General features: G+C 38.1%; 1 protein-coding gene across 7 annotated transcripts in view; it reads right to left on the minus strand.

Moving 5' to 3' along the window:
• Positions 1-7148: 7148 nt before the first annotated feature.
• Gtdc1 (glycosyltransferase like domain containing 1) overlaps positions 7149-25806 on the minus strand; it is a 369221-nt gene continuing 350563 nt past the window's right edge. For 2 of the 7 annotated variants that reach the window (XM_023721409.1, XM_023721407.1), the window contains 3 exons: positions 24489-24559; positions 23691-23782; positions 7149-8086 (listed from right to left, as the gene is read on the minus strand). In XM_023721409.1, coding sequence (XP_023577177.1) covers positions 23708-23782; positions 24489-24559 — 146 coding nt within the window. In that variant the 3' untranslated portion in view covers positions 7149-8086; positions 23691-23707. Of the gene's footprint in view, positions 8087-16630; positions 18871-23690; positions 23783-24488; positions 24560-25806 lie in introns of those variants that run through there. The other 5 variants (XM_023721410.1, XM_023721405.1, XM_023721411.1 and 2 more) reach the window with 4 other exon arrangements.

Below are 25806 nucleotides of genomic sequence, written 5' to 3' on the forward strand. Positions count from 1 at the left end.
TTTTGGGTACACAGTAAAACACTAAGGTTCTATTTGCAGTCCCACATTCTGCTAAACTCAGACATTTCTCCCCTATAACTGACTCTCATCTTTGAAAATGAAAATTTTCTCAGAGAAAGTAACAAGTAGTTTTTAACAGATACTTGATACTTGAATTACAGCCTGCCATGCATGGAATGTCAGTACTAAGCTCTCAGTCTGGGAAATTCTACAATCAGCTTCTAATGTCTTTAATTGTGTCATCTAGGCTGTGACAGGCAATTGTTTAGTGTGTCTCTTATCAAAAACACACAAAAGTTTATCTTCTGGTATTTTCTTAGGTCTGCAAGGACTCAGCTTTCTATAGGACATTAAATCTTTAATTCTCAAGTCATGAATATTTGCTTTATGTACCATAACTTTGCCTTAGATCTCTGTTTCTACAGGCTTTTATTTTTGTTTGTACATATCCAGTGACTTTCATTTCAAAGTTACCTTGATGTGTAATCATTTGGAAAACATTTGCAAAGACAATTAGAGATCTAAATTTAAAATTCAACCCCATATGGTGAGAGTAATCCAAATGATACAACTCAGAGGAGACTTACTGAACAAGAGACACAGTGTCAAGTATACTGTGCCTCCTTCCGACGCCCACGAGCTCTAGTTTCTTCTACCATGGGCTAAGTGGTCCCACCCAGTGTAACACTAGAGCGATCACTTGAAATGATGCCTGCCTGGGTTTTCCCGCCACTAGTGTAGGAAAATGATCCACGGAACACGAATAAGTGTCCTTTCCCCAGGGTTTACTGTACATCAGGCTTCTTTCTCCTGAGCCTATAAGGATCATTTAAAATACAAGTCATGTTATCCATCCTATCAAGACTGCCCTCTAAGCTGGACACAGTGAGCCACTCCTGTACTCCCACCTACTCAGGAGGCTGAGGTGGGGAAACTGCAAGTTCAAGGACTGTTTAGGCAACTTCAAGAAAAACGGTGGCTCAAGATGAAAATAAAAAGCGCTAAGGATATAGTTTAGCATTCCCTGGTTTCCTGCTCATTTCTGGGACAAGGGAAGCCTTCTAGCCAAAGAAAGCGACCCAGAAAGGAACTTGGGTGAGGAAGGGGGCGGGGTAGAAGAGGAGAACAGCACTTGCATCTTCACAACGCTCAGAACGATGTCCTAGGACCTTTCAACACAGAAGCCTAATTTTATGCCTGATTACTGTGAGATAATTCCTGTCACTTGTAATCAAACGGAGCCTGTGGACACTACAAAGTCATAATTCCTACCGACACCATGATGTTTAAAATACTTTCACACAACAACACAGCAACCAAAACTAATTTCACAACAACTAATGTTCTTCCCTTATTTTCTTAGAGGCTCTGCAGTGCATAACCCCAGCCCTCACTCCATCCAGGGGTGCACACACAGCAGCTGCTTCTGCTCCCTAACTCTGTCTCAAAATTCCACTCTCATCAAGAAAACCATCTCCCCCAGTTTAACCCTTTGAACTTTTGTTCCTTCTCGCTTTTTTTTTTTTCTCTATTCTTATCTCTAAACTCAGAAGAACTTGTCTGAAAAGCAAGACTTACCTAAGAACCCAAGGAACAGAGGTCAGGGAGGCCAAGTGGGACAACTCCGCAGTGAAACAAGGGCTGGGCACACCCACATCTTCAGGTTTGCCCCACAGCTCCCCTTTAGCCATGTTACCAGGTTTAAAAAAATGGAGCTTTGTTTGAGGCCATACAAATGTTATTTAACATTTCTGTCTTTTCTTGCTAATATGTCTTCTATATACACTTACGTACCTAATAGTAACTTTGAAATAAATGAAAATGAAATCGATGACTAACTGTGTTACTCAGTTATCAAAAATGTAATACATGAACAAATGGAAAAGTAAGAGAGAGGGTCCACTAAATTGTTTGGGCCAGCACTGAGCTTGCAGCCTCCTTGCCTCAGCTTTCTGAGTAGTGAGTAGCTGGGATTACAGAGAGAAAATTCTGTCACGATTAATGAAGTGTTTCATACTTATAAGGGTAAAAATATACATTTATAATCCTTAAAGACATTCCTTCACATACATTAAAAAATAGAATAAGGAACTTTGAAGAAAAAAAAATCTTATTTATCCGTCAAAAGCTTTTTAAAATTTAAATAATCCCAGTAGTAGTTAGGATAAAACATGTTAACTACAAATCTTTATTTTTTTTATTTTTTATTTTTTTCAGAAATCTTTGTTCACAGGCCACAGAGACCAAATCTGACCACGCGGCTATACGTGCATTTTGGGGTAGAAGTGCATAGAGGTTGTCGCTGCTCAGCTATTTTATCTTTGTGAACTGCACCCTACTCATGTGTGTGATCTATTTATTCTTCATCTGCATAAAAGGGCTAGATTTTAATTGATAGAAGCCATTCCTTTTCCCCCTGCCAGTTTGCGTATAATGCTACAATGAGTTATGTGGGGAATTCTCCTGAGGAGCTTCTAGCAGACTCTTTCCTTGATGGTAGAAAAAGACATGAGCAAGGAAAAAACAATCTCTTGCCCTATGTCCAAAAGGAAGGATGTGATGAGGACGGGATGGCTGAATTGTTGCAGCGTTCTTGTGACCAAAGGAGCCAGCTAAAGATAAGCTACAATGAGGACAGGAGGGTAAAAAGATGGGGCCATCTTCACAACTACTTCTGGCTGTCCGAAATGAGAGACTTTCCTTTGAGCAAGTCAGTTGGACCAGAGTCTTCTGGCTTTTTCTTGGAACAGATCCCTGATGAATGAAGAACAGAATAAAGGGAGGCTGAGCTTCAGAGAGTGGGTGGGTAGGAACCTGGTAGCTGGGCAGGCTCAGAATCAAATCCCAAGAGCTACCTGGGAAAACTGTCTGGTGGGGAGACCACAGGACAGATGGGCTAGAACGGCAACTTGGTCATTTTGCCCCTTTATTCAAAGCAAAATTCAATGTTCAGATCTGTTTATATTCAGTAAGCAAGAATTAATTCCTCAAGTAGGAAGCAGATTCTGAGAGAAGGTAGATGTTGAGCATCGAAAAATATGAAGTACTGACATCAACAACCACTGTCTGTTTTTTCCCAAGACCTCTTTATCATAGGTCCCGTGTTTCCTAGCATTCTTCTCAGAGAGCTTCTATTTCTCCTAAACCTCTCCTGTCCTTATTTCCTATTTTCCAAAAATGACACCTTTACCTCAGGCTTTACGCCCTGTCCGCTTTGCACACCTCTCCATGCCTTCATTACCTCCAGGTGGCACACAGCCGAGCCAGGTTTTGTAGTGGGGCTTTCAACAGAAGTTTGGGCTTACAGACAGGCACTTATGCTGCTGATCTATCCCCCCAGCCCTGGACTTACAGATAGAGGTTGTATCAGAGGACAAGATAGAAACAGACTGTAATACACTCACCCAAGAGAAAGAATATAATTGTCTGGTATATCCCACAGAAGCAAAGTTTATCTTCATCAATATATATGTATCAGGAAAATTGTTACAGAACACATTATCTTAATCTTAGTGACATCTCTCTGTTCTGTGGCTATTTTTCTTTCTACGAGTTTTGTTACAGTTTCCTCCAATTTTGTAATAAAATAGTTCTTCATCCTCCATTCAAAATCCAGCTTGTGGTCTACTCATACACATCTGAGAACTCATTAAGCAGCTCTGACGATGGATTATCTACTTCAGACTTCTATCCTTTTACAAGGATAGCTCAAAATGTTTTTCTTTTACAAGACACAAGTTTTAGGAAGTTTTTCCTCCCTTACTAATTTCTGTAAACAGAAAGAGAGCAATCTGAAGTCTTGTTCTTCCCCTCTGTAAGCACTTGAAGAGATTTGTTCTTTGGTTTTGCTTTTCTCTACTTCTGCTCCTCTTTCTCCTCCCTCCCCACCACAAAGACTAACTATAAATTGATTCCTATGCCCACAATTCACATGAATAACAAAGCAGGAAATCTAGTCTAATGGAAAAGGGGAGCCCGGGCCTTGTGACTAGTTCTGGTTCTGTAATTACTAGCACATCTAGTTCTGGATCTGTCATTCCTCTGACTAGAAGTACGGTTTCGAGCTGCTTCCTCTGACGTTTGGGACCAAAGCTAGTGTTTATATTACAAAGGTGTTATAAAGACTGCATGGAATGATAATAAAAAAAATTACACCTAGCAATATAAACAGTGATGGGAGTGTGATAAAATGGGTACCAGACAGTGGATTCAGACCACAGAAAATGCGGGAGAACATGTCAAGGATGGACCCAGCTGTGGTTCATCTCTGAAAGGAAGTAAGGATTTCACCTATGAGCAAAGAAGCCAGACTGAGAACTGAGGCTCAAAATGGAGCCAGCAAGAAGGCTTGCACTGGAGTTGGAGCTGTTAGGATTTTTTGTATTTTTTTGTTGAGGCAGATTTGATCTCTGAGGTTGCTGCGGGTCTTAACTTAAAAGAAATCTTACCCCACTGTCTCTCCTTTAAGGCTAAAGGAGAGAATAGTTAATTACCTTGTTATATTCATCTCTCCGAATTTTCCACATAGGCTTTCCCTTAATTAGCCATCATGTGAAACTCAGGAATATTTATTATTTATTGTGTGTATTAAATTTTATGTCTTTCCTTCTAAATTTTTTAAATGGGTGAGTTTATTACTTTCTGTATTCTCTCCTAGAAAAGCAATATTTTTGTTGTTGTTGCTTTTATTGTTTGTTTATTTGGAGTCCTTAAGTGACTTTTCTTTAGGTCAGTTATTCTTCATAAAAAGCAAGATGGAGCAATGCTGTGGCATGCTTTAGATTAATTGGAAAAAGCAAAGAGTTTCTCACATATTTTTCTTATTTTTTTTCTGATTTTCTTCTCTTTTATCTTTTTCTCAATTTTAATATGATAGCTATAAATGTCCACTCCATAACAGTTAAGTTATAAGGCTGTACTTCAAGCCTTATAACTATATTAATTTATTAAAGTATATTTTATATAGTGACTTGGCTGTCAAGGTAGCAGGACTACAGTGATGACTCATGTGCACAGGGCGGGTAAGAGGTTTTGCCTTGCCTCTGCATCAGCTCTAAAGGGAACATGCTGTGCACACCTGCATGCCAATTTCAATATTAATTATATATCTATTGCAACTTTAGGAGTTCCAAAAAGGTTATTCATTTTAAGGCTTGTTTATCTTGCTTAGGAATTAACTGTTAGCCAAAGTACTCAGAAAGAAAGCATGAGCAAAGTGTTTTTACTTAAATTACTATAACTTCTATACTTACAATAGTTAACATATGATGGTCTGGCATAAAATATATTCATTTCACACACTTATGGCTTGTTTCTGAATTGTGAATTCTTTAAAAGCACAGAATAGCTCCAGTCTTTCTTATCTGTCTCCTGCCTTGTCCAAGTTCCACTAAACAATGCTATACTTGAGTGGAGAACTGATCAGCATGTGTCAACCAGATTCATTTAAGAGTTTGCCTCAGCTGTTTAATATTTCAGTGCAACAACCTAGATTTTATTTGGAAATGATGATGCTTATAAAGATCATGTCAAGTCCTTTTAAAATAATTTGAATAGCTTTGTATGACAAATCTCTCACTCCAGTTTTATCTTCTTTTCTAACCTCCTTCTCCCCTCCACAGTCTAATTTGTTTTCTGTTTATCCCTCAGACTTCTTTCTCTCTTTGTATGTGCTCTCTCTTCTCCTTTGTACTTTTGAGCAACTAAGGAGGGGGAGGGAGCCTGTCATTTTTTTCTTATTACACTAAGAAAAACAAGCATAAGCATATTTCTACAATGTAAATAACCAATGGATTTAATCTCTGGAGGGAAAAATCTGACCAGAAGGACAATAGATAGACTTTTGAAATGTAAAACTTGCATGAAAAGAGCATACACTGGTCAGTGCATTACTGCTAAAGGTACTCTTAATATTCTTGATTATGTGTAAGTAAATAATGTATAATGTTAGGTGGAGCTGCTACAAAACTAGAGTATCTCAGAACTTACACAACAATTTTTTTTCACTAAATATTCTACTGAGAAGGAAAACATCTAGAACATGCCCAGTTTATTGGGAGTTTGTTTTCATATTTCTACATGTGTTCCTCTATAAAAATATTTCAAAGTGTAGGCTTTTATTGATTCCACTTCACTAAAAATCAATCAAGCTATCATTTGTTAATAAATGTTTTATTCTGAATTTCTCAAATCCTTTTCAGGACTCCTACATTTCTTTACAGACCCTTCTCAAAACAGAAGGTGGGTAACCCTAAAAATCACCTCTAGACATCAAAATTATGGCTGCCAGCACCTGAAAGCCCACTTTTTGAGGTTCTCTAGTTTGCAAAGGGAAACTTTCTAAGTAACTTGAGTGTGTAACTCTGAAGAAGAAAGAAAAACCTGCTTATCTCTTGTGAGTAAACAGACTCCTTTTGTTACATGGTGTGCAATTAGATGCATTTGAAATGAGAGGTAACCTAAAGCAGAAGGCTCTGAGACAGGAATGTACTATTTTAAAGCAAAGAGTGTCAAATGTTGTTCTTCAACTCTCCACCAAAGGGTGCTTCACAGGTAATTTCTAAGGGCTGGTGTTGGCTAATTATTAGCTACCGTACCCTGCCTCCCATTCTCAGTGGCTGTCTCCTGGCAGAAAGACACAGCCAGGAGTGTTTTGTCTCATTTGTCCTTGGAGTTTTTATCAGCATCAAGAAGGTGGACTGAGCCCAAGTTAGAAGAATTCTGGAGCTAAGCAAAAAGTGACACATTTAACAGCCCCCATTAATTGGGGCTGTTACATGATTAATTTGAGCAAAACAGAAGAGACCGATTTCTTTACAACTCGCAGTTGGATACAGCACACCAAAAGTAATCCTGTAAATTACATTTTAAATCTTCAACATATTCCGAGCAGATAAAATAGTGGCATGATTGACCAAACTCCTTTTAAAAGTACACATATTACGATGCATCATAGTTATAAACAGATGGTATTTGGCCTCCTTCCTATTCTCAACATTTGGAATTTCTAAACTATGTGAATTAAACAATAATATTTTATAAACATACAAGGGATTTTGCTCACTGCTTTGTTAACATAGAAATTATACAATGCTGACATTTATTTAAATTTTAAAAAGTAAACAACAGTGTGCATTGAAATAAAGCAAACTAAAATCAACAGAGAGAAGTATGTGCTGTGTGCCTATTACCTACAATGGCACTGGCCTTTCTGAGGGAACACATAATAAGTGGAGGAACAAATTGGAGCATAGATGGGCCTAATCCTTTGTACTCCAAAGGCTCATTTAACACCTCTCTGTAAACAACGGATATTTATACCATAATTGGCTATTTGACCATCAGTGTTGGTTTACTATGTAACCTGCTATTATGGAGTTAAAAGAAGTTCCCCTCCATTGGCTCAGCAGCTTTCAGACTAGTGAAAGTGTCCTCACAGTTTTAAAAACACTTACACAAACAGGAATCAGTCTGACACTTGTACTCAGAATGAGAAACATTATCACGATATCAATAAGTATGTATTTTTTTTTCTTTGAGAAATATTATTGCCAGGAAGAAAAGGAGATGTATCAGATTTTAATGTCATTTCCTGAGATTCTTCTCTAAAATTAACGCCTTAACCCTTGAGCCACACTTTGGAAGGCAAGCTCGTCTGTTGAGCTGATGTACAAAATAGAAGGCTCTTGGTTTCCAAACACTCGTCTCAGATTTGCAAAGTTGTGTGGTGATGAATAAATAATAAATCAGATATTTCAATCTGTTTTATGATTTTTGGAAAGCTCTGCTTATCATTGTTTGCAGTTTCTCCTAAGTACACTTCTCCCGTGTTCTTGTTCAGCTTTCCAAGCGCATGCTGATGCAGGCCACCCTCTCTGGACCTCCCTTAATCCTGGGACGGCTCTTCTGTGTTAGCCAACACAGCTGTCCATATGTCTAAGCCTACAGGTTGAGGCTTAATTCAAGTCCTGCGGTGGTAGGAGGAATCTTGAGAAATAAATGTCAGGGATGGGCACCAACAATGCCAACTAATGCATCACTTTTGCACGTGAGCTCCACTGGTGTAAGAGGGAGATTATGCCACAACCTACAAGGATAGAAAAGCGAAGAGGCTCTCTTGAAATCACGGACAAAAGGCATTTTTTTTCTCCTACACATACAGTTTTAAATGTGTACGTTCGAATAAATCTTGCATGATAAATAACAACACTTGTGTGGAGGAGGCTTTGAAACAATTAGATGTTAGGAAATATTAAACATTTTCCTAAGTTCTTCAAAAACTTACAGGAAATATGTGACAAATTCATGTTATGCTTTTATTGTCAAATTCCATTTAAGTATTCTTCTGCACTCCTAAAATGATCGACTGATGGATCAGAGACAAAGTTTACAATCCAAAATACAGACACAAAGAGGGACAGGGGAGCAGCGAGGCATCACAGGACTAGTAGATGGGAGAGCCGGAGCCAGAGAGTGTTTTAAAATTTATACTCCGAATCTTTGCCCAGTGTCTCTGTGTCCATCTCCCACTCCCTCCCTCCTGGAGTTTGCTTAAATTAAAAAAAAAAAAAAAAAAAGGTGTCGAGGGAGGGTGCATAAATCAGTATTTCTGGTTTTGCTTAGCTCATCTTCCTCCTGTTCATTCACTGAGCACCGAGCCCGGTCGACCCCAGGAGCCGAAATCAATGGAACAGACGCGAAGGGAAGACTGTGCCTATGATTGCGCCCTGCTCCGGGGCCCCGGCCGGCGGGAGTCGGGGTGCGGGGAGCTCGGGCCACGCGTGTGGGGCGCGCGTGTGGTGGTGAGCGCCGCAGCCCGCTCCCCGCAACGTGCGCTCGGCTGTGCGGAGGCGGCGCACTCAGGGGAACCGGGCTCGCTAGCACGCAGGACCTGCGCGCCCCTCGCTCGGCGCCCGCGAAGCCGAGGTGCAGAGCTGCCCTGTCTCCTTCGGCCAGGACCGAGCGAGCGAGGCGACCAGCGCGGGCGACGTCGTCCACCGAGCAAGATCCGGGGCCGCCGCTCCGGCCCGACCCCAGCGCACCGGGGAGGGAGGCCGCCAGGAGCCCCGCGGGTCTGCTCCTCTTGCTCCGGGCAGCGTGGGCTCAGCTGTTCCGACGCCGGGCACACGCTGTCTGGGGGCTCGCGGCCAGCAAGGCTGGGGTGCCCGGTGCGCGCTCCCGGCGGGCCAGCGCCCCAGCCAGGCCAGCGATCCCGTGGTCCTGGCCGTCCACGGCTGGAGACCAACGCAGAAGCAAGAGGCAAGGAGACCAGAGGCAGCACGCCCCAGACCAGGGATCCTTAATTACAGATTAAAGGCCAACAGAACCGAACACCACATTTTCCATGTCAGCTGACGGCCACGACAAAAGGCAACGGACCGCTGAGGGGGTGTTGGGGTGGGGAGGCCTCTCCCACACCCCCTTCTACTGCGAGCAAATGTAAAATGCATTAGGTAGTGACTCTGGGTAGGTGGTGCCCGGGGCCAAATCGCAGCTGCAGCTCTGTCGTGGTCGTGTAGGAGGACAGTTTGCTGATGCACCCCGAGGTCCGGAGAACCTCTCACAAAAGAGGCTATAAATACTCAGCTCCAGCACATTCTGCTTCTTTAAAACTGCATTACTCATACATTTTTAACTTTTAAATTTTGGTGTTTAAATAAGTGTTGCAATTTATTATCTTTAGTAAAATACACACATACACACAAGAGCGTGCACACACTTTGTTTTGCAATTACACACGCACTTTGTTTTGCAATTTTGCAGATTCCATTTTATTGGCCTGGAAGCACAGCATTAGAAATGGGGCGTGGGGAAGAAGCCAAACCATGCGAAAGCCAGAGAACTTGGCTGCAAGGACCAGACAGTCCAAGTGCCCCTCCATGACTCTGTGACTTGGATGAACATGGAGAGATGTTTGCATTGATTCCTTTCCTTCTAATTAATCAGGATCTCAAAACGGTTGCCACCCTGTCCTGGGATTTAAAGCAAGGTGCTGAATGCTGCGTAGAAGGTGGAAGAGTGTGCAAAGCCCCAGGGGCCGCTGACTAACCACTACAAACCTCTAGCTCACGCCCTTACAGCTATCGCTAACGTCAGAGCCCACCTGAGCCGCCACAGGGAGCACCCTTAGCATTTTCTCCCTCTGGCTGCAGGATTTGCTTTAGAAAACGAGGTGTCTCTTTGGTAGCACTCTGCTTACTTTCAGCCCATACAACAATGCACAAGGGTGAAGGCAGCAAGGCCACCCCATTAGTCACTTTACCAATCTTTTCACGAGAGGTTGTCTTTCCACTTTTTCATCTGTAGTCTCCCTTTCCCACCAACCAATGACATTTTCCTTGCAGCATTTTGGAAAAAAATTTTTCCAAGTGCTTTTTCATGTGGTTTCAGTTAAATGATTTGCCCACACCCCAAATAATACTACTTGCCTTCAAGATTAATAGCTGCATATCAGTAATTCTTAAATACCTTATGATCCATATTTTCAATTTAAATGATCCTAAATATTGGCCAGGCAAATGCCTGAACCCATGTACGTGCGGCTTGGTTGCCAACCAGATGACAGACCCAGAACACTCTAAGAGTCTGATTACATTTCCTCAAGGGTTGAAGGCAGACAGTCTTCCTTCTTTCTGACCTTTCCAGGAAGTAGATTAGCAGATTCTCAAAATAAGGTAAATTACACAAGGCTTCAATCTCCCCTCCTTATGATACGTATTTAAGGAAACATTTTTTAAAAAAATTTCCTTTTAGGCATCTAGCCCTTGTATAATTTAGTCACTCTCTCTCTACTTTTTGGCTTTATCCTTCAGTAACATAAATAATGTAAAAGAGCAAATTAGGAATTTTTCTTATAGCTTGCCTGTGTTTGAGAAGATCATCCTGTTTCAGTTGATTTAGGCCAGTTGTTGTTAGTTTGTGTTTTTACCACCCACCGAAGAGCAGCACAGAGTTCAGTTTATATTAATAAATGATGTTCATGACTAGGCTTCTAAATGCCAGAGTTCTGATTTATTTTTTTAAATGGATAGAGCAAGAAGAATGGCAATAAAACAAGCTCCTAAATCATTCAAAGTCTTTGGTTTCACTCATGTACGTGGGACTTTTGGGGTCTGCTTATTTTCTGAATATATGTCTTAATTCTCCTTATTATCGCTGACTAAATATTTGACCACCTTTGTCATAGTGTCAAACCCTGTTAATTATAATTCAATTGACAGAAGGCCTCATATCTTTTCTACTTTCTAAGTGTTTACAACTGTCCTTATTTATCCTGCCATTAAGAGTTTCACAATAAATCCTTGCAAAAAATAAATTAAAATCTGCAACTTCAGACACCAAGGAAGAAAGCATTAATCCACTTAGTAAAATACCCAGAACTCCCCCTCTCCATTTCAGCTCTTCTTAATGTAACATTTAGTAATTGCAGTTGGCTCCTTATACTTCCCTCCCTTTTTCTTCTGAATCATATTGGCCTTGTTTAACCTTCATTTCCTTTCTACCCCCCACATCTGTCCACATACTTTTCTTTGACCATGTTTCTCTTTCTGCTGCCTTGATTGAAAGGAATAAATGGAGCTTCTTAAGAGCTTAATACTTCCTGATAAAATTCATCCTACCTCCCCATTCCAGCACTAATGCCTGGTACCATTTTTATGTATCCTTCAGTTGTACAGTCTCTGTTCTGTATTTTTCTGGCTTTTCAGAGCTGCATCCACAATCCTGAAGTAAAGGCTTTTCAGTTGGTGCGTTCCTCCGGCCTTTGGAATGCCTTTCCTGGCAAGGCCAGGCATCTTACTTTGACTGTGATTCTTAAGTTACAAGTCAAAGCTAATTTGTGTAGTTAGGTTTCTTCTATGAGCAGCTCTGTTTCTCACTGTTAAGTGCTCTGTGATGCTGCTTAGTTGGAGGGTGTGTTGTAAGTATAAGATGTAATATACTTATATTGTACTTGATTATCAGTTTTCAAAAACAGCTGCATGCTTTGATATCTGAGTAAGGAAATATCAGAAGATAATATACCATTGGTATTTATTACTCTATAATTAAGGATGTGTCAGTGTTTTCCTTTAAATAACTCTATTTTCAGAAATTCATATCTCAAGCATAAATTTCCCTATGAATTACAGTCTAATACCATATCAGAAGTATCTTTTTTTAAAGCTATCCCTCCCCTTCCTTTTTTTCCGGGAGAAGTAAGTTTCAGGATGTAATTTCTGGGTTATGTATTAGGGATGAGAGGAAGCAGGCCCAGCACTGCACAGGGAAAGGTACGGCTGCTGGCGCCACCTGCTCCTTCTGCTCTTCAGCCCTTGGCACCAGGTGACAACACGGGCTGCCTTTTGCAGCCTTATGTCTGTGTGCAGGAGTGACTTCACCACTGTATGATTTTAAAGGCAACATAGGGTAGTTGTTCAGAAATATCACCGAGGCCAGAGCTGGACATTTCAGCACCAGAAATCACTGTTTTCACATGACTCTCTTTATGGCCATCTACCGTGAAAATAGGGCCAGAAGAAACAAGAAATAAATCTACAGGAAAGTATTACCAACTAATTAGTTTATGCTTCTTCTGATAGAGGTAGAAGGGGGAAAGAAGGGAAATGAAGGAACACACGCTTTCCCCTCCTTATCAAGGGCTGCCCTTCTCCAATGGAACTGATCACCATCTACAGGAAAGAGCCTTGGAAAGCCTGAGTCTCAGACCTCCTCCTCCACCACAGGCCCCAATGGGAGTCAACTTCACCCGAAGCCCTCACTCTCCCAGTATCTGAAATGCAGAAGTCACCAAAACAATGCTTACCTCGAAGGCCCAAAGAAGTAGCTAAACATATAAAGCCTAGTGTGAGATCACAGGAAGTGGTAGGCTTAGGACACCATGCCTCCCTAAAGGCAGAGTGACAGTTATGCTGAAAACATTTAAAATTCTGGCCACAGTGCATGATCTCTGGTGTCCTTTCCAACACTAACAGTGTGGGCTACAGGGTCTGCTGCTTTTTGCTCTTTTGCCTGGCATGAAGAGAGAACAGAATTAGGGGTCCAAGTGATTCAGGTACATGAACTTGTGCACTTAGGTGACAAGAATACCCCATGCAGGAAAGGCTTGTACAAAAAAGCTATTTTTTTAAAACATGCTTTGGTTTCTAGTATGTTACTATAAAATGTCTTGATATTTTTATTGGTGAGTGACATAAAAACATTTAAATTTTCATGTGCAAAGGATTTTGCATTCCCAGAGAGAGGATCCACCAGTACATATTTTTAGTAGGAGTTATGGCTTCTGGTGTAGACCTTAGTCTACTATTGGACCACAATAATGGATAGATGTAATACATTTTAGATTACCTCCCATGGATCCTTAAGTCAGTTATGGGAAGAAATAGAAACCTCCACTATAGTTGAAAATCATGATCACAGAGCTATGGAAAGAATAAGGATACAAGCAGGTAACAATACACACTTTGAAGACCCCTGAAGACCCTGATCCCAAATTCCAACTTAGGAAAATGGGCAAGGTGAGTGAGGGTCCTGGCTTACCTGTAGCTGTCTGTGCCTCAACATAGTAAGAGCACCACCATGACCCTAGTGAAGGCTCCCTTCCCTGGGGAAGAATGGCAAGACAGGACACAGTTCACTCTGTCTTGAGGAAAGGGGACACGGTGGGAAATGGGCAGAGTGGTGTAAGTGCTCTTGTGTTCTACCACGTAGCTCTGAATTTTTCAAGGTAAAAACAGTGGGCTCATCGAACATTTGCCTCTGTCCTGCTCTTATTACTCTTCAGGGGAATTTAGAGAGCTATAGTGTTCCATCTTACATCTATAATGCCACAGGCATTAGCAATAGTTATAAGGAACCCCCAAAAAAGGAGCCTACAGTCAAGTTTGACACTCTTCAAAGCAGGACATCTAGATTGAGGTGAAGTCCTTGGGTCTTGTCATATGGGGACATTCTGTCAGTTAGAGTGGCTTTTGTCACTGTCAGAAGAAAATGGCCTTTTGACTTGACAGATAGTTCAGGAAGCAAACCAATTTTGAGGATGGCCAGGTAACAAAACTGCTCTTACACTTCCCAAAGTATTTCTTACTCCTTATGAAAAGGTCTATGGAATGGCAACAATTAAGACAAGAAAAAGGCCATAAAGTATCAGTAAGCCTTCATGTATCTTGAACTAGTGTAAGAAATGGAATGTTTATTACACAGTGAACGTCTTTCCCTCCTGACAACCTGCTTTCTCCACCACTACTCCTCCAAAATACTCATTATTTAAAATTTAGTGATAATTCCTATCTCTTGATTATAATTCCTTTTATTTTTTTGATATTTATTTATTCATTTATTTATTTAGCGATGGGATCTCACTTTGTAGTGCAGACTGGCCTTGAACTCACTGTGTAGCCCATATTAACCTCAAAGTTGTGGAGTGATTCTCTTGCTCTGCCTCCCAAATGCTGGGCTTACACTGTGTGCCACCATGCCTGGCTGCATTTATAATTCTTTAATGACCTATAAAGGTCATTATATCTTTGAGAAGCAGGTAGAATCTCTTGAATACTTTAAAACTTTCTCAGTTATCTTTTAATGAATAATTTTTGGTGTGTGTGCATTACAGAAACCCTGGTTGTCCCACATTTTAATTCAATTTAAAATGAAACAGGTTTATGACAGTAGCTTATAATATACTCTGCATTGTTAAATATAGGATCTGATAATACATACTGCCCCTTTTTCCCGGTAAAACAGAGAAGCAGTTAGGCAATGCTTGTCAACAGTCTGTTGAGTAAGAATCATGGAATTATGTTCATGTACAAGGACAGTGCAGTTGGCATGGTGGCACCTACTTGTAAATTCCAGCAACCAGGAGGCTGGGACAGGAGGATAGAAAGTTTGAGGCCTTTCTTGACTGTATAGTGAATTCCAGGCCAGCTTGGAACCATATAGCTAAGTCCTACCTCAAGAAAAAAACCCCAAATAAACACAAATACAAATAAACATGCAAATGAACAGGACAGCACGGTGCACCATTTGAAAACTGATTCCATCGTCTATGGAAACTATCTGAGACAAGAAATTTCTTTTGTATCTCATAATATTTCTGGGTAGCAGATGCTTTCTCAAAAACAGATTTTACTTTTAAAAATACCAAACATAATTAACACCTTCAACATAAAATGAAATTTTGCTTCCAGATGCATTTCAAGGTGTTGAAATTAATCTATGCAGCCCTCAATGGCTAAAGTTCCCACTCACTTATGGATTCTAATACCATATTTCTGTGGCATAACTGAAGAACCGAAAATAAGAGCAGGACATTTAAATTTAATTACAATTGAAGGATGTATATTAAACCAGGAACATCTTGAAAAGGGTATTGATATTTTCCTAATGAACATAGCAAAAGGTTAAGAGCATGGCAAAAATAAATAGGTTTAGAGCAAGCATCCTAGACACTGCACCAAGGGCTTAATAACAGCCAGAGTTTCCTAGCTACGGTGGGATCTTGGTTCACGAACTTAATTCTTTCCATGATTCTGGTTGCAAACCGAATTGGATGAGAACTGAATCAAATTTCCCCACAATATCAACATTGAAGCTAACCACTGAATTTGACTTGGTTCTTGTCCAATTTGGTTTGCTGCCAGAATTGTGGAAAGAATTAAATTCAAGAAACGAGGTACCACTGTATCCAAAATTAAATTTCTTTAATGATTTTTTTTTCTTTTATACTATACAGGAAAAAGAAAATGATTTAGCACACAGTATTGGAGGCTGAACGTCCACGAGCAGGCAGCCTCATCTGTTTGGCTTCCAGTGAGGTATTGCTTGGTTGGGTCACAGTATGGCAGAGAAACAGGAAGAGGAAATGGCAGCAGGCAACACAGGCCTCACTTTAGGACAGTCTGCTTTAGTAAAGCCTAACTCACTTTGAGAGGTCAGCATTTATTTCTTCAAAGATGATGGCTTAATTACTAAGCCCCTAACTCCTACAGTTTCTACCACCTTTTATATCAACGTACTGAGGACAAAGCTTTCAGTTTAGGAACCCCTGGAGACATTCTCAGATCATGTAAAAATGTAATATGCCTGAAAGATGCCTTGAGGTGAAAGTACTGTTTTCAAAAACACATCATTGGAACATATTGTACTTTCAATATTGCCTCTTTATTTAATGAATTTTTGAAAGTACAAAAACAATAGAACTATGTCTTTAAAAAGACAAAACTTTTTTTAAAGACAAATATTTTTTAATAACAGGAAATAATGGGGATGTTTGATTTCTCATGACTGTAAGGGAATAGGAATTAATAAGAAGCTGTACTCTCAGTTATCCACTGACTTAATCAATATATTGATTAACTTACTAACATTTTATTCTACCATGTCATGCGTATTAAGAGGTTTGTGCACACATATGCACAAGAGATAGTTGTATCTTTTTAAATGTTTCGAATTATATGTTTATAAAGCTTTTTATTGTTTTGATCCACTAATCTCAAATCTGTCAGCATAAATATTACCTAAGTTTTAACTTGGAATCAGGGATGGACACAGCTGAAAACCAAAAATGATTTGCATATGGGTGTACAAAAAAACTCAAACAAAGAGAACTTTCAGTATTTTATTTGCGCAAATCAGAAAAATATTTAAATGTTTTGGATGCAGCATCTGAAAGATACTTAATTTTTTTTTGTTTGTTTTTTTGCCCAACAGTTAGTGAGAAAACACATGGATAGTTACTGTACATATAAGATCTTATCCACCATAAAATGTGAGCCCACTGCTTTCAGGATAGAAAGGCAGAGTTAAACTTAAATACCATTTCTTGCCTGTGAGATTTACATTATCTTGAGAAGATGTCTTCTATGACACAGCACATTTCTGATTGGTTTATTTTTACTAGATGGTATAAAGTATAACCTTGCCTAAAAGAAATGTCCGTGAACATTTTATCCATACTCATACCTATAGTTCTGCTTCCAAATGGTGCACCCCCAGTAGATCCCAAGCTCTACAGACTTTGGGTGGGAAGTGACTTTGGAAATAGTTCCCAAGCCCTTTGTTGTATGATGAGAAAGCAATTAGTTCAGTGATTTTTTCACTAAGCAAAGACCAGAAGACCCATTTACACTAAGGATTTCTTATTGGATAGGGAGGAGGGCAATAGAAGTATTTTTGCTTCTTTACTATTTTAAAATTCCCAAGCTCATGAATTCTGAACTCCTGCTTACTTTAATCTATAAGACTTTATCCCAAGGGCTAAGTCTGGCTCCCTAATCTCTATCTTCGGCTTCTGACTTTGTTACCCTTCAAATGGGTCCCATTGGACTCAAGTGCCACTGTCCATTCCAACTCCAATGCTTGCTTGGACCACTCAGTCCTTCTAGAAGCCTGACAGCCAGGGTTGGCATTTGTCTACCCACCTCTTCCTGGATGATTCTCCCTCTGTGGTGTAGAGAACTTACTCATTTGAAGAGCTAGGGAAGTTACAATTTACCTGTCAGTAAACAGAAGATGGTTTATCAACAGACTTTACCTTAATGACTACAAATGTTTACCTCCTGCTTTCCAGAATGCAAGGAAATTCTTGGAAATGTCATAATATCTTACAAACATTTGCAAAACAGATCCTTGTTCATCCAGAAAAGAAACAATTGTATTCGTTGTCTCTGACACATGGAAAACATTCAGTGAAAAGCATACAGAGATATGTACATGCTTATATGTAAATGAATATGCTAATTAAAAATAGCAGTGGGCACTTTATTAAAAATTTATTTTACAATCTAGCTGTTCAAAACATCTTTATATCAACAAATACAGCAGTTTGACTATTGAACTCATAAGTGATTTATCTTGAAAAGGTTATACTTGTGGTAGGATGCAAATACCTTTGAAGAATATTTCTATCAAAATTACTGGCTTTATTATAGAAGTATTTTGTTCTCTTTATTTTTATCTCTGGGAAAAAATTGAAGAAGTATTTCAGTGGTAATTTTTTGATAGGCGAGATGGCTGCAATGACTGTATTTGCTCTGTCTGTCCAAATTACAGCTGTTTATCTTGCAACTTTCTTTAAGATTAATTAAATGCAAATGTAACTCTGTGAATCATGGGAATACCTGCCAGCCCTCTTATTAATACCTTCACTTAAAAACTCCTGTGCCAGAGAGTCATTAATTTGCTTAAAGAAAAGTGCTAAAGCAGCCCTTTGCCCACAAACCATTCTGAGATGGCTGCCCAATTAGTCTGGTAGCATTCTGATCTTCCTTTCAGGCCCCGTGGCCCTTTGAGGACACAAGAAGGCTCCGATGATAACCTGGCAACCTAGGTAGAAACCCAGCCAAGTGTGAGCGTTTGAAGCTGCAGTTTGGCTGCCATCGTGTCGGCGAAAAGAAAGAATTCAGGCACCATGTCATCCAGTACAAAGGATAAAAACGGATTCAACCGGAAATTCAATGTGGCACCACATATGGGATACATGAGTGCAGTTATACAACAGGCCACATATTTTTTTTTGAACAGTCTCCTACATGTGATGCCGAGGACATGTGTAACCATCATAACGTCTCTAGGAATCTGTATTTAATTTGAGTTGGGGTGGTGGCAGGGATTGGAGATCTGAAGCCGCCACAGGTTTGTGGCAGATGGCTCTGTGTCAGCTATGACAAGCAGCCAGGCTCAGCTTCCTCTGCAGATTTTCTTTTCTCTCTGATCAGGTAAATATGGGCACACTCTGGAAAGTTCTTCAGATTCTGCCTTAGGCTGCAAGTTTGTGACTTAGCCCATCTGTCACAAATCTTCCCTAGGTTCTGTCGTAAGCAGAGACCTGAATTTACTATGTAGGGCTGCCCAAGAATACGGAGCCATTTCACCCTGTAACAAGGGGGAGGGAGAAAAGAGAAAGCAATGAAACATCATCAACTGAAACACCAAAGCAGCCTGCAAATTCCTACTACAATTGGCATTGCTTGTGTCATTCGTGCTTCAAAAGCAACCAAGTAAATGGTCTTGAGTTCCACCACCTCAGGAAATCACAGACTCTGGGAGATTTACAGTATCCCTGTATTTCTAACCATAGGTGAAAGCTCCTGTGTTCTGCAAATGGGTACACACTACCACGCACATATTTCCTGGTTTGTGTTAGTGGATGACAACTATTAGAAGTTTATCATCCAACTTCTAACTTTCATAAACACAAGAAATTCAACACTCTTAATACAGTTTTTGCTGATGTGAATTTTACTTTTAAGTGGTACAGACACAAGATAAACGTCCTTACTGTTACATGGAATTTATAAAGTGCTCCACACTTACAAATGGGCTTATATCCATTGTTTCATTTCAGCAGTACCTCAGGGGTTCGACACTATTATCATTTAAAAAAATCTCCCTGATTTGCAGATGAACTATGTAGGGGCCAAAAAGCTCCTACATCCAGGCCACAAATGAAGAGCAGGAAAAAATAAAACCTCTAACTGATCTCACTTGGCCAAAGCATACCTGTCATGGTAAATGTTTTGTTTTGCTTCTATTTTATTTAGTTCAAAGGAAAACTAAACCAAATAAAATTGAGGGAGGAAGTGAAAGAAGAAAGAACAAGAAGGAGAAGAGGCAAGGAGGGAAGTATAGTAGGAGAGAAGTAAAGACAGTATGAGACTAAGAATTTGCCTTAAATTATGTGAGTGCAAAGGAAAGATTTTTTTACAAGTTTTTAAAATGTCACAAACAATTAAGTTTTTATTTTTAAAGACAAAGGAAGGACTTTAAAGAAGTGTTAATACCAGTGAGGAACACCTTGTTCATGCCTAAATTATAAGCTCAAATTAAAGGGGGACTCTAAAGTGACCACTCTCTTGAAAGACACTTAAAGTGGTTTGGCTTTGGTTCAGATAGATGTAGCCTGACATAATTAAGACAACCACAAATGGCTTTTCTGGGCATACAGTCTGAATAGTAAGCTTAATCATTGTTTGGAATTAGTTTTAGGCAGAAATCTGAAAATTCTTCTGTTCTCCAATAACAGCAGATTATAAAGAGCTCTGGGATGTTGAACTTGATGGAGAAAACAAACTAAAAATCAGTGACTATCATCTGAATAACCTTAAAAAATGACTACAGGTCACTTTCAGAAAGCAAAAAGAATAGTGTCTGTCACTCTCTACCAGGATTGCTCAACTTAGAAATAACAGTAAATGAGAAATAACACAGAGATAAAAATCTCTTCTGTAGTCCTAGTGATTCTACTTTACACAAATGCTCTCCACCTGTTCTATATTCAACACTGGTAACAAGTGACTATCTTTTATTTCTACAGCATTTTAAAATAAAATGATTAAATTATGAAGCACCAATATTAAACAACTGTTGGAAGTTTTGAGTAAGTAAAATCAATGAAAATGAGAAAATTCTGCTTTATGGTACAGAGTTGGTTGAGTAGGAGGAAGACTATTGTTAGTGTAAGACATCAATCTCTGGCTGATTGTTTTATGACTTCTTCTAGAAACTTGTGTTTAGGTTAGGCTTCGGAAGCTAAAAGAGCTCCCTATTAAAGATGAAGTGAAACTTAGTTTTCCTATGCAAGCTCATGTTCCATGCGTCTGCGTGACCTCCTGAGGGTGTGTCCTAATAGTACAAGGATGTGATAGTCTGTGACCAAAACATGCATACAAATTTTTAAAGTAGTCTCAGAGTTTTTTAAATTAAGAAGATAGTTACCTATTTTTAAAGATTATTAAGACATTTAATTTTAGATGCATTACATTTCTTTAAAAATTCTAAGAATAATGTGGTGTGTATGAGACAAAGAGAAACAGGTAGAGAGAGACAGAGACAGAGACAGAGAAAATGACTACACACTTAAAATCACATGAAGAATTTAAATATCTCAGGCCTGAAATCATTTCAGGTAATAAGTCAAGGACAGAGTTTGAAGTAGAGTCACTTTAAGAAAAAAAGTAAATTCTGTGTCTGCTTTTTGGTTGCTGGCATTCTGTTTCAGATCCTGCTTCAAGTTAGAGCCCCTAAACTCTCACTCTTATTGAAAGTATAATGTCTCATGTGAGAAGTAAGCCAAGTGTTAGTAGCCTTATTCTAGTCATTAAATTTCTAAGTGTGAAACCATATGAAAAACTCTATCCTAAAGTGAACTCTATATGATAAGAAGTTGAAATGATTTTAAAATGTAAACTTTTAACAACAAAAAAAGAGTAAGGTGTAAAAATGTAAAAGGAACAAATTAAGGAATTCAGTGACATTCTATCCTTTCAGATCTTACAAGCATATGTTTTAAAAAGCAAAACAACACTGTCCAATGAATAAATCTTAAAAAACACCCAAATTCTCTTCACAGAACACACAAAAGATCCTGTTCCACTGCATAAGCAATGTAGGTAGAAGCCTGTCTTGCAGAAAAGAATTCTCTAGCACAGAGTGAACGCAAATGGTACCTGGATAGTGTATATTAATAAAGTGTAGGTAAAAATTATTAGGATTTATTATAGCTTTAGAAAGCATTCTTTTTTCTTTTTTTTGATCCAGACTATATTTTAACAAATGAAATAAATCTGTTATCTTTCTCAAAATTTTTTTAAATGTAATGTCTCTAAAATATCAGTTGTCCTAAGAGTTGCATCATAAAGCTTTTGATTACTTATAATCTTCGATTACTTTTTTTAATTTTTTGAGATTACAATTTACATTGTATATTGTTAAGATCTATGAAGTAGGTCATATATCAAAGTGTATTGCAGATTTATAACAAAAATTCCATGGTAAAAATACTTAAAACTAAATTATACCTATATAATGTTATAAATGCTTACAAGTAAATTACTAATTTAGAATTGTTTATGATGGAGAACTTTATAATGCAAAAATCTAGAAATATAAGTAAGTATTGATATTATAATTCACTGAAGTGACATTTAAGGTATGGGTTATTTTTCACACTGTACAAGGAATGATTTTATATATTAGCAGCATATTACGAAGCTAACATGTTTTTAGAATTTTTACAGAAGTTGTTTGTAAAGTAAATAATTATAGCTATGTTATGGTAGTTATGTATTAAGGCACTTCAACTGGAGCTCTGCTTTCTTCTCTAAGCAGAGACAACTTGTTGCAGTGACTTCTGAAACGGTTAAATTTGCAGATGTGGAGTAACAGTTAATAAGGTCTAACCTACAACAAACTTAAAACTGATGAATCTTCAGGGTAGAAATAGACTTGTAAATACCTTAGCAAAAATTCATCTGAAGAAAAAAAATTGGTACTTGAACGATGAACTCACTAAAAACAGGTTTATATTACATACATAAAATGAATCATTTCATACTGATATTGAATTATTTCTTCAGTTTTCCTAATCTGCATATTTGAATGGTCTATTGTATGGGAAACTATTCAATTGATATTTCATACAAACAAAACTGCTACTGAACTTTAAAAATTAGGAACTGCTGGGGAAAGCCTTGGAGACTGCCTTCTCTGTGTAGCTCTGTGTGCATACGATGCAGATACAACAGTACTGACTCAAGGAGTGACACTGAAGGCTGGGACCGAACTGTGCAGTCAGCATTTTAAACTATTATGAGCTACCTTCTGAACCATTGCCAAGTTAATAGACAATGAAAGATAATGAGCTTGAAATTGGGTGTTAAATTGCATTTTTGGTTCTCTCCTTTTTTCTTGAAGTTTAACTGTTTCCTGGAGAAACAAAGTCATGTTTTGATACATCACTAGGTAAATATGTATTTTAGGCCGTAAAAAAAAAAAAAAAAAAAGAAATGCCAGAAAAAAGGGCAGAGAACATTATTTCATATAGAAGATTATATACTAACATAGGAAAATTAAAATATGCTGAATTCTAAAACTGGTAGATTGTAAACTATATTGAATTTATGTAAGATGAAGATGCTAAATTCAAAGAATATAAAAAGGCATATTCCTCATGGCCTAGAGCCATCTTCAAAACCCATGAAGCAGATTCATACCACTTGATTACTTTGCCTTCTAGTGGGGCCTCTTTGTGTTGTTACTTCAACAATCTAAAATTCTTGACTCAAATAAGAAAAAAAAAAAACTTAACAAATGAAGGACTGAATAATGATGCAATTCATATACACTATTTGCCTTCTGCCCTTGCCATTCAGAGATCAAACTGACAGAGTTAATTCCAATAATTGAGTATATCTTTGTCATGTTCTTAAACTAGACAAGGGACATATTCAACTTTTGAAAGTGATCTTTAAAGTAGTTTTAAAGAGAACATCAAACTTCATTGATGCCATTCACCTGAGTTTTTGAGGACTGAAGATTTCATTATGATGGGAGAAAGGCTTACCCTCATTAGTATAATTGTAGACTCTTTCCTTCCTTTTAAACTAATGAGTTACATTAAACCAAGTTCATTTTTATAAGCCTCTTGAGGCTAAATGTAAAGGACAGTCATCTTAGAAAACAATAAATTTTTTAAAAAAGCATGTATCGTGCATTAAGTGTACGTATTTCATACGACCTAGGTTAATACAGCTGGCATCCAGTTTAATTAATCCTTGTTAGTGTAACAACTAATATCCCTCCCTAGCATGTTTCCTTTAAACATTAGTATGTTAATTAAATGTTTTTTTTAAAAAAGATTTTTTTTGTACTTCAATACAGCATTTATAGCATGTAAATCTTTTTTCAATAACTACCTTATAGAGATGTTTTCTTACAATATCTGGTCTTTTGCAGAAATTCTGGAGCTTTTTTGAAAGCTGTTCAGGTGTAGAATACAGATATTCAGCTGCAGGAAAAACAGATACATTTTTAATGAAACAAAAACCTCAAAGCACACACTCGATATTAGTCACTTTACTAATTAAAAATGCATATTGCTCTGTGCCGCCTTGTGTTTTACATTATTTAAGCATGATTTTATAAGGTTACCTCAGCTCACAAGGATGTTTAATGCTAAATAAGACTGTGTAGTTGTTCTGTTTAGACATCTCCTTTGGGTGATTAAAATACATTATTCTAATGTAGCACAATGCATATGTGATATATTTAGTGATGAGAATTTTTTCAAAGAACTGGTAGTATAGCCGTATGTACCCTGTACAACAGTTGCATATTATTAACTACTCAATTGTTTAAATAATTTGGTGTGACTTTCAGTCCTTGATTTTTTTTTCTCTGTGTATATCATTAAAAAAAATCTGTAAGTAATTGTAGCAACATTGACCTGCTTATAGAAATCCATCAGTATAGGATGTGTATGCTAACAATGAAGAATGCTATTTGAAAACTTGTTTTTTTGTTATCTTAAAAGAACAGATGGTAAATATAAGCTTACTTTAATGTATTAAAACACATAAAATTTTCCTTAACACTAACATGTTGATTTGCCAAATAAACAATTGCTCCTGCCTAAGTTTATTTTCAAACTTTCTATTTTAGTATGAATCATGTATTAAATCACAACAAAGACAAAAGCCCATTAAAGCAGCTACCTGGGAATATTTCAGGATAAACCAAAGCTTTGGGGCAAAGTGGGTAACAGCCACAATATACAGCTTCCAACCTAGAGAAATATCAGAGAGGATAAGGATATATGAAAAAGACATTACTATCATGACCAGAAAGTGGTTGTTTGCCTAAGGTAACAGTATGAGCTCAGAGTTCAACGGGTCAAAAAACAGTCAGCAATGCAATCCTAAAAGCCCAAGTTGCTCTTTTAAAAGATTTTATTGATCATATATGAATTTCATTGAACAGAACCAACAGCATATGTTTTATTCAGTGAATTAATCAAAGCGCAGCGCTGCATTTTTTTTTGTTTTTAAAATACTGTTTAACACATTTTATAATCAGCAGATAAACACATGTAACAACATGGTAAAGTATGGACGGCTTTTCTTAATAATGCTGTAAAGCTTCAGAATGTTCATTTTTCAAAAAATGTTTAAATAAAATGGCAAATACTTAAAACTTTAGCACTGAAGCCGTAGAAGTGATCGAGGCACTTTTAAAAGCATCAGAAAAAAAAAATGTACAATCTGTTGTGATGGGGCATTTTCATTTTAAGCTCACGCTTCAAAACAATTTGTTATCATGCAGAATACAACTCTTTTCTTGAAAAAGATCTCAGCAAGATAACTTTAATGCATATTTTTCTTTCCTGACTACAATCTCAGCCCTTATTCCACTGGATTAGAAACGAATGCTTTTGTTATTACACAAACAGGGAAGTTTCACTTTGTGGGAGGCTTTCCCCGTGGACACCTAGGGGAAGCTTTTCTGCATGTCATGGTGAAAAGGGTTAATTAAGGCAGAGGGGAGGGTGCCACCAGTTTTCCAAGGGCTGTGCTAGGGCCGCATACAGCTATTGATCTGACATATAATAAACTTTAAAGATACCACTGTCATTTCTGTTGGCTAGAAATTATGCAGTGAAATTCAAAACACTCTTTAAAATATGTTTATTTTATGAGAAACTTTGAATTGCATCCAAAATGTTGACCAAAGGCTGCATTTATTTTGAACTGCAGATTTTTTTCAACCCAAGAATAATTTGAAGTCATGTCAATGTTTACCTTGTTTATTTACAGTGACAAAGTACATGCAATTTAAGCTGTTTTTAAGTGGGTGATGTTTTCCCTATTTTATTATGCTAAACTGAAATTAAAAGAAAAGTATTTACTTTGAGCTGCACATTCTGGAAAAATATTGAGTACAAAGTTTTCCTTGAGAACTCATAGAAGTTATAAGCTAATACTGTGGAAAGGCATAGATTCTACTTATCAACTGTTAGCTTCAGAAAACAAGATA

The sequence above is a fragment of the Octodon degus genome, unplaced genomic scaffold (assembly GCF_000260255.1).
Source record: "Octodon degus isolate 3935 unplaced genomic scaffold, OctDeg1.0 scaffold00082, whole genome shotgun sequence".
NCBI lineage: Eukaryota > Metazoa > Chordata > Mammalia > Rodentia > Octodontidae > Octodon > Octodon degus.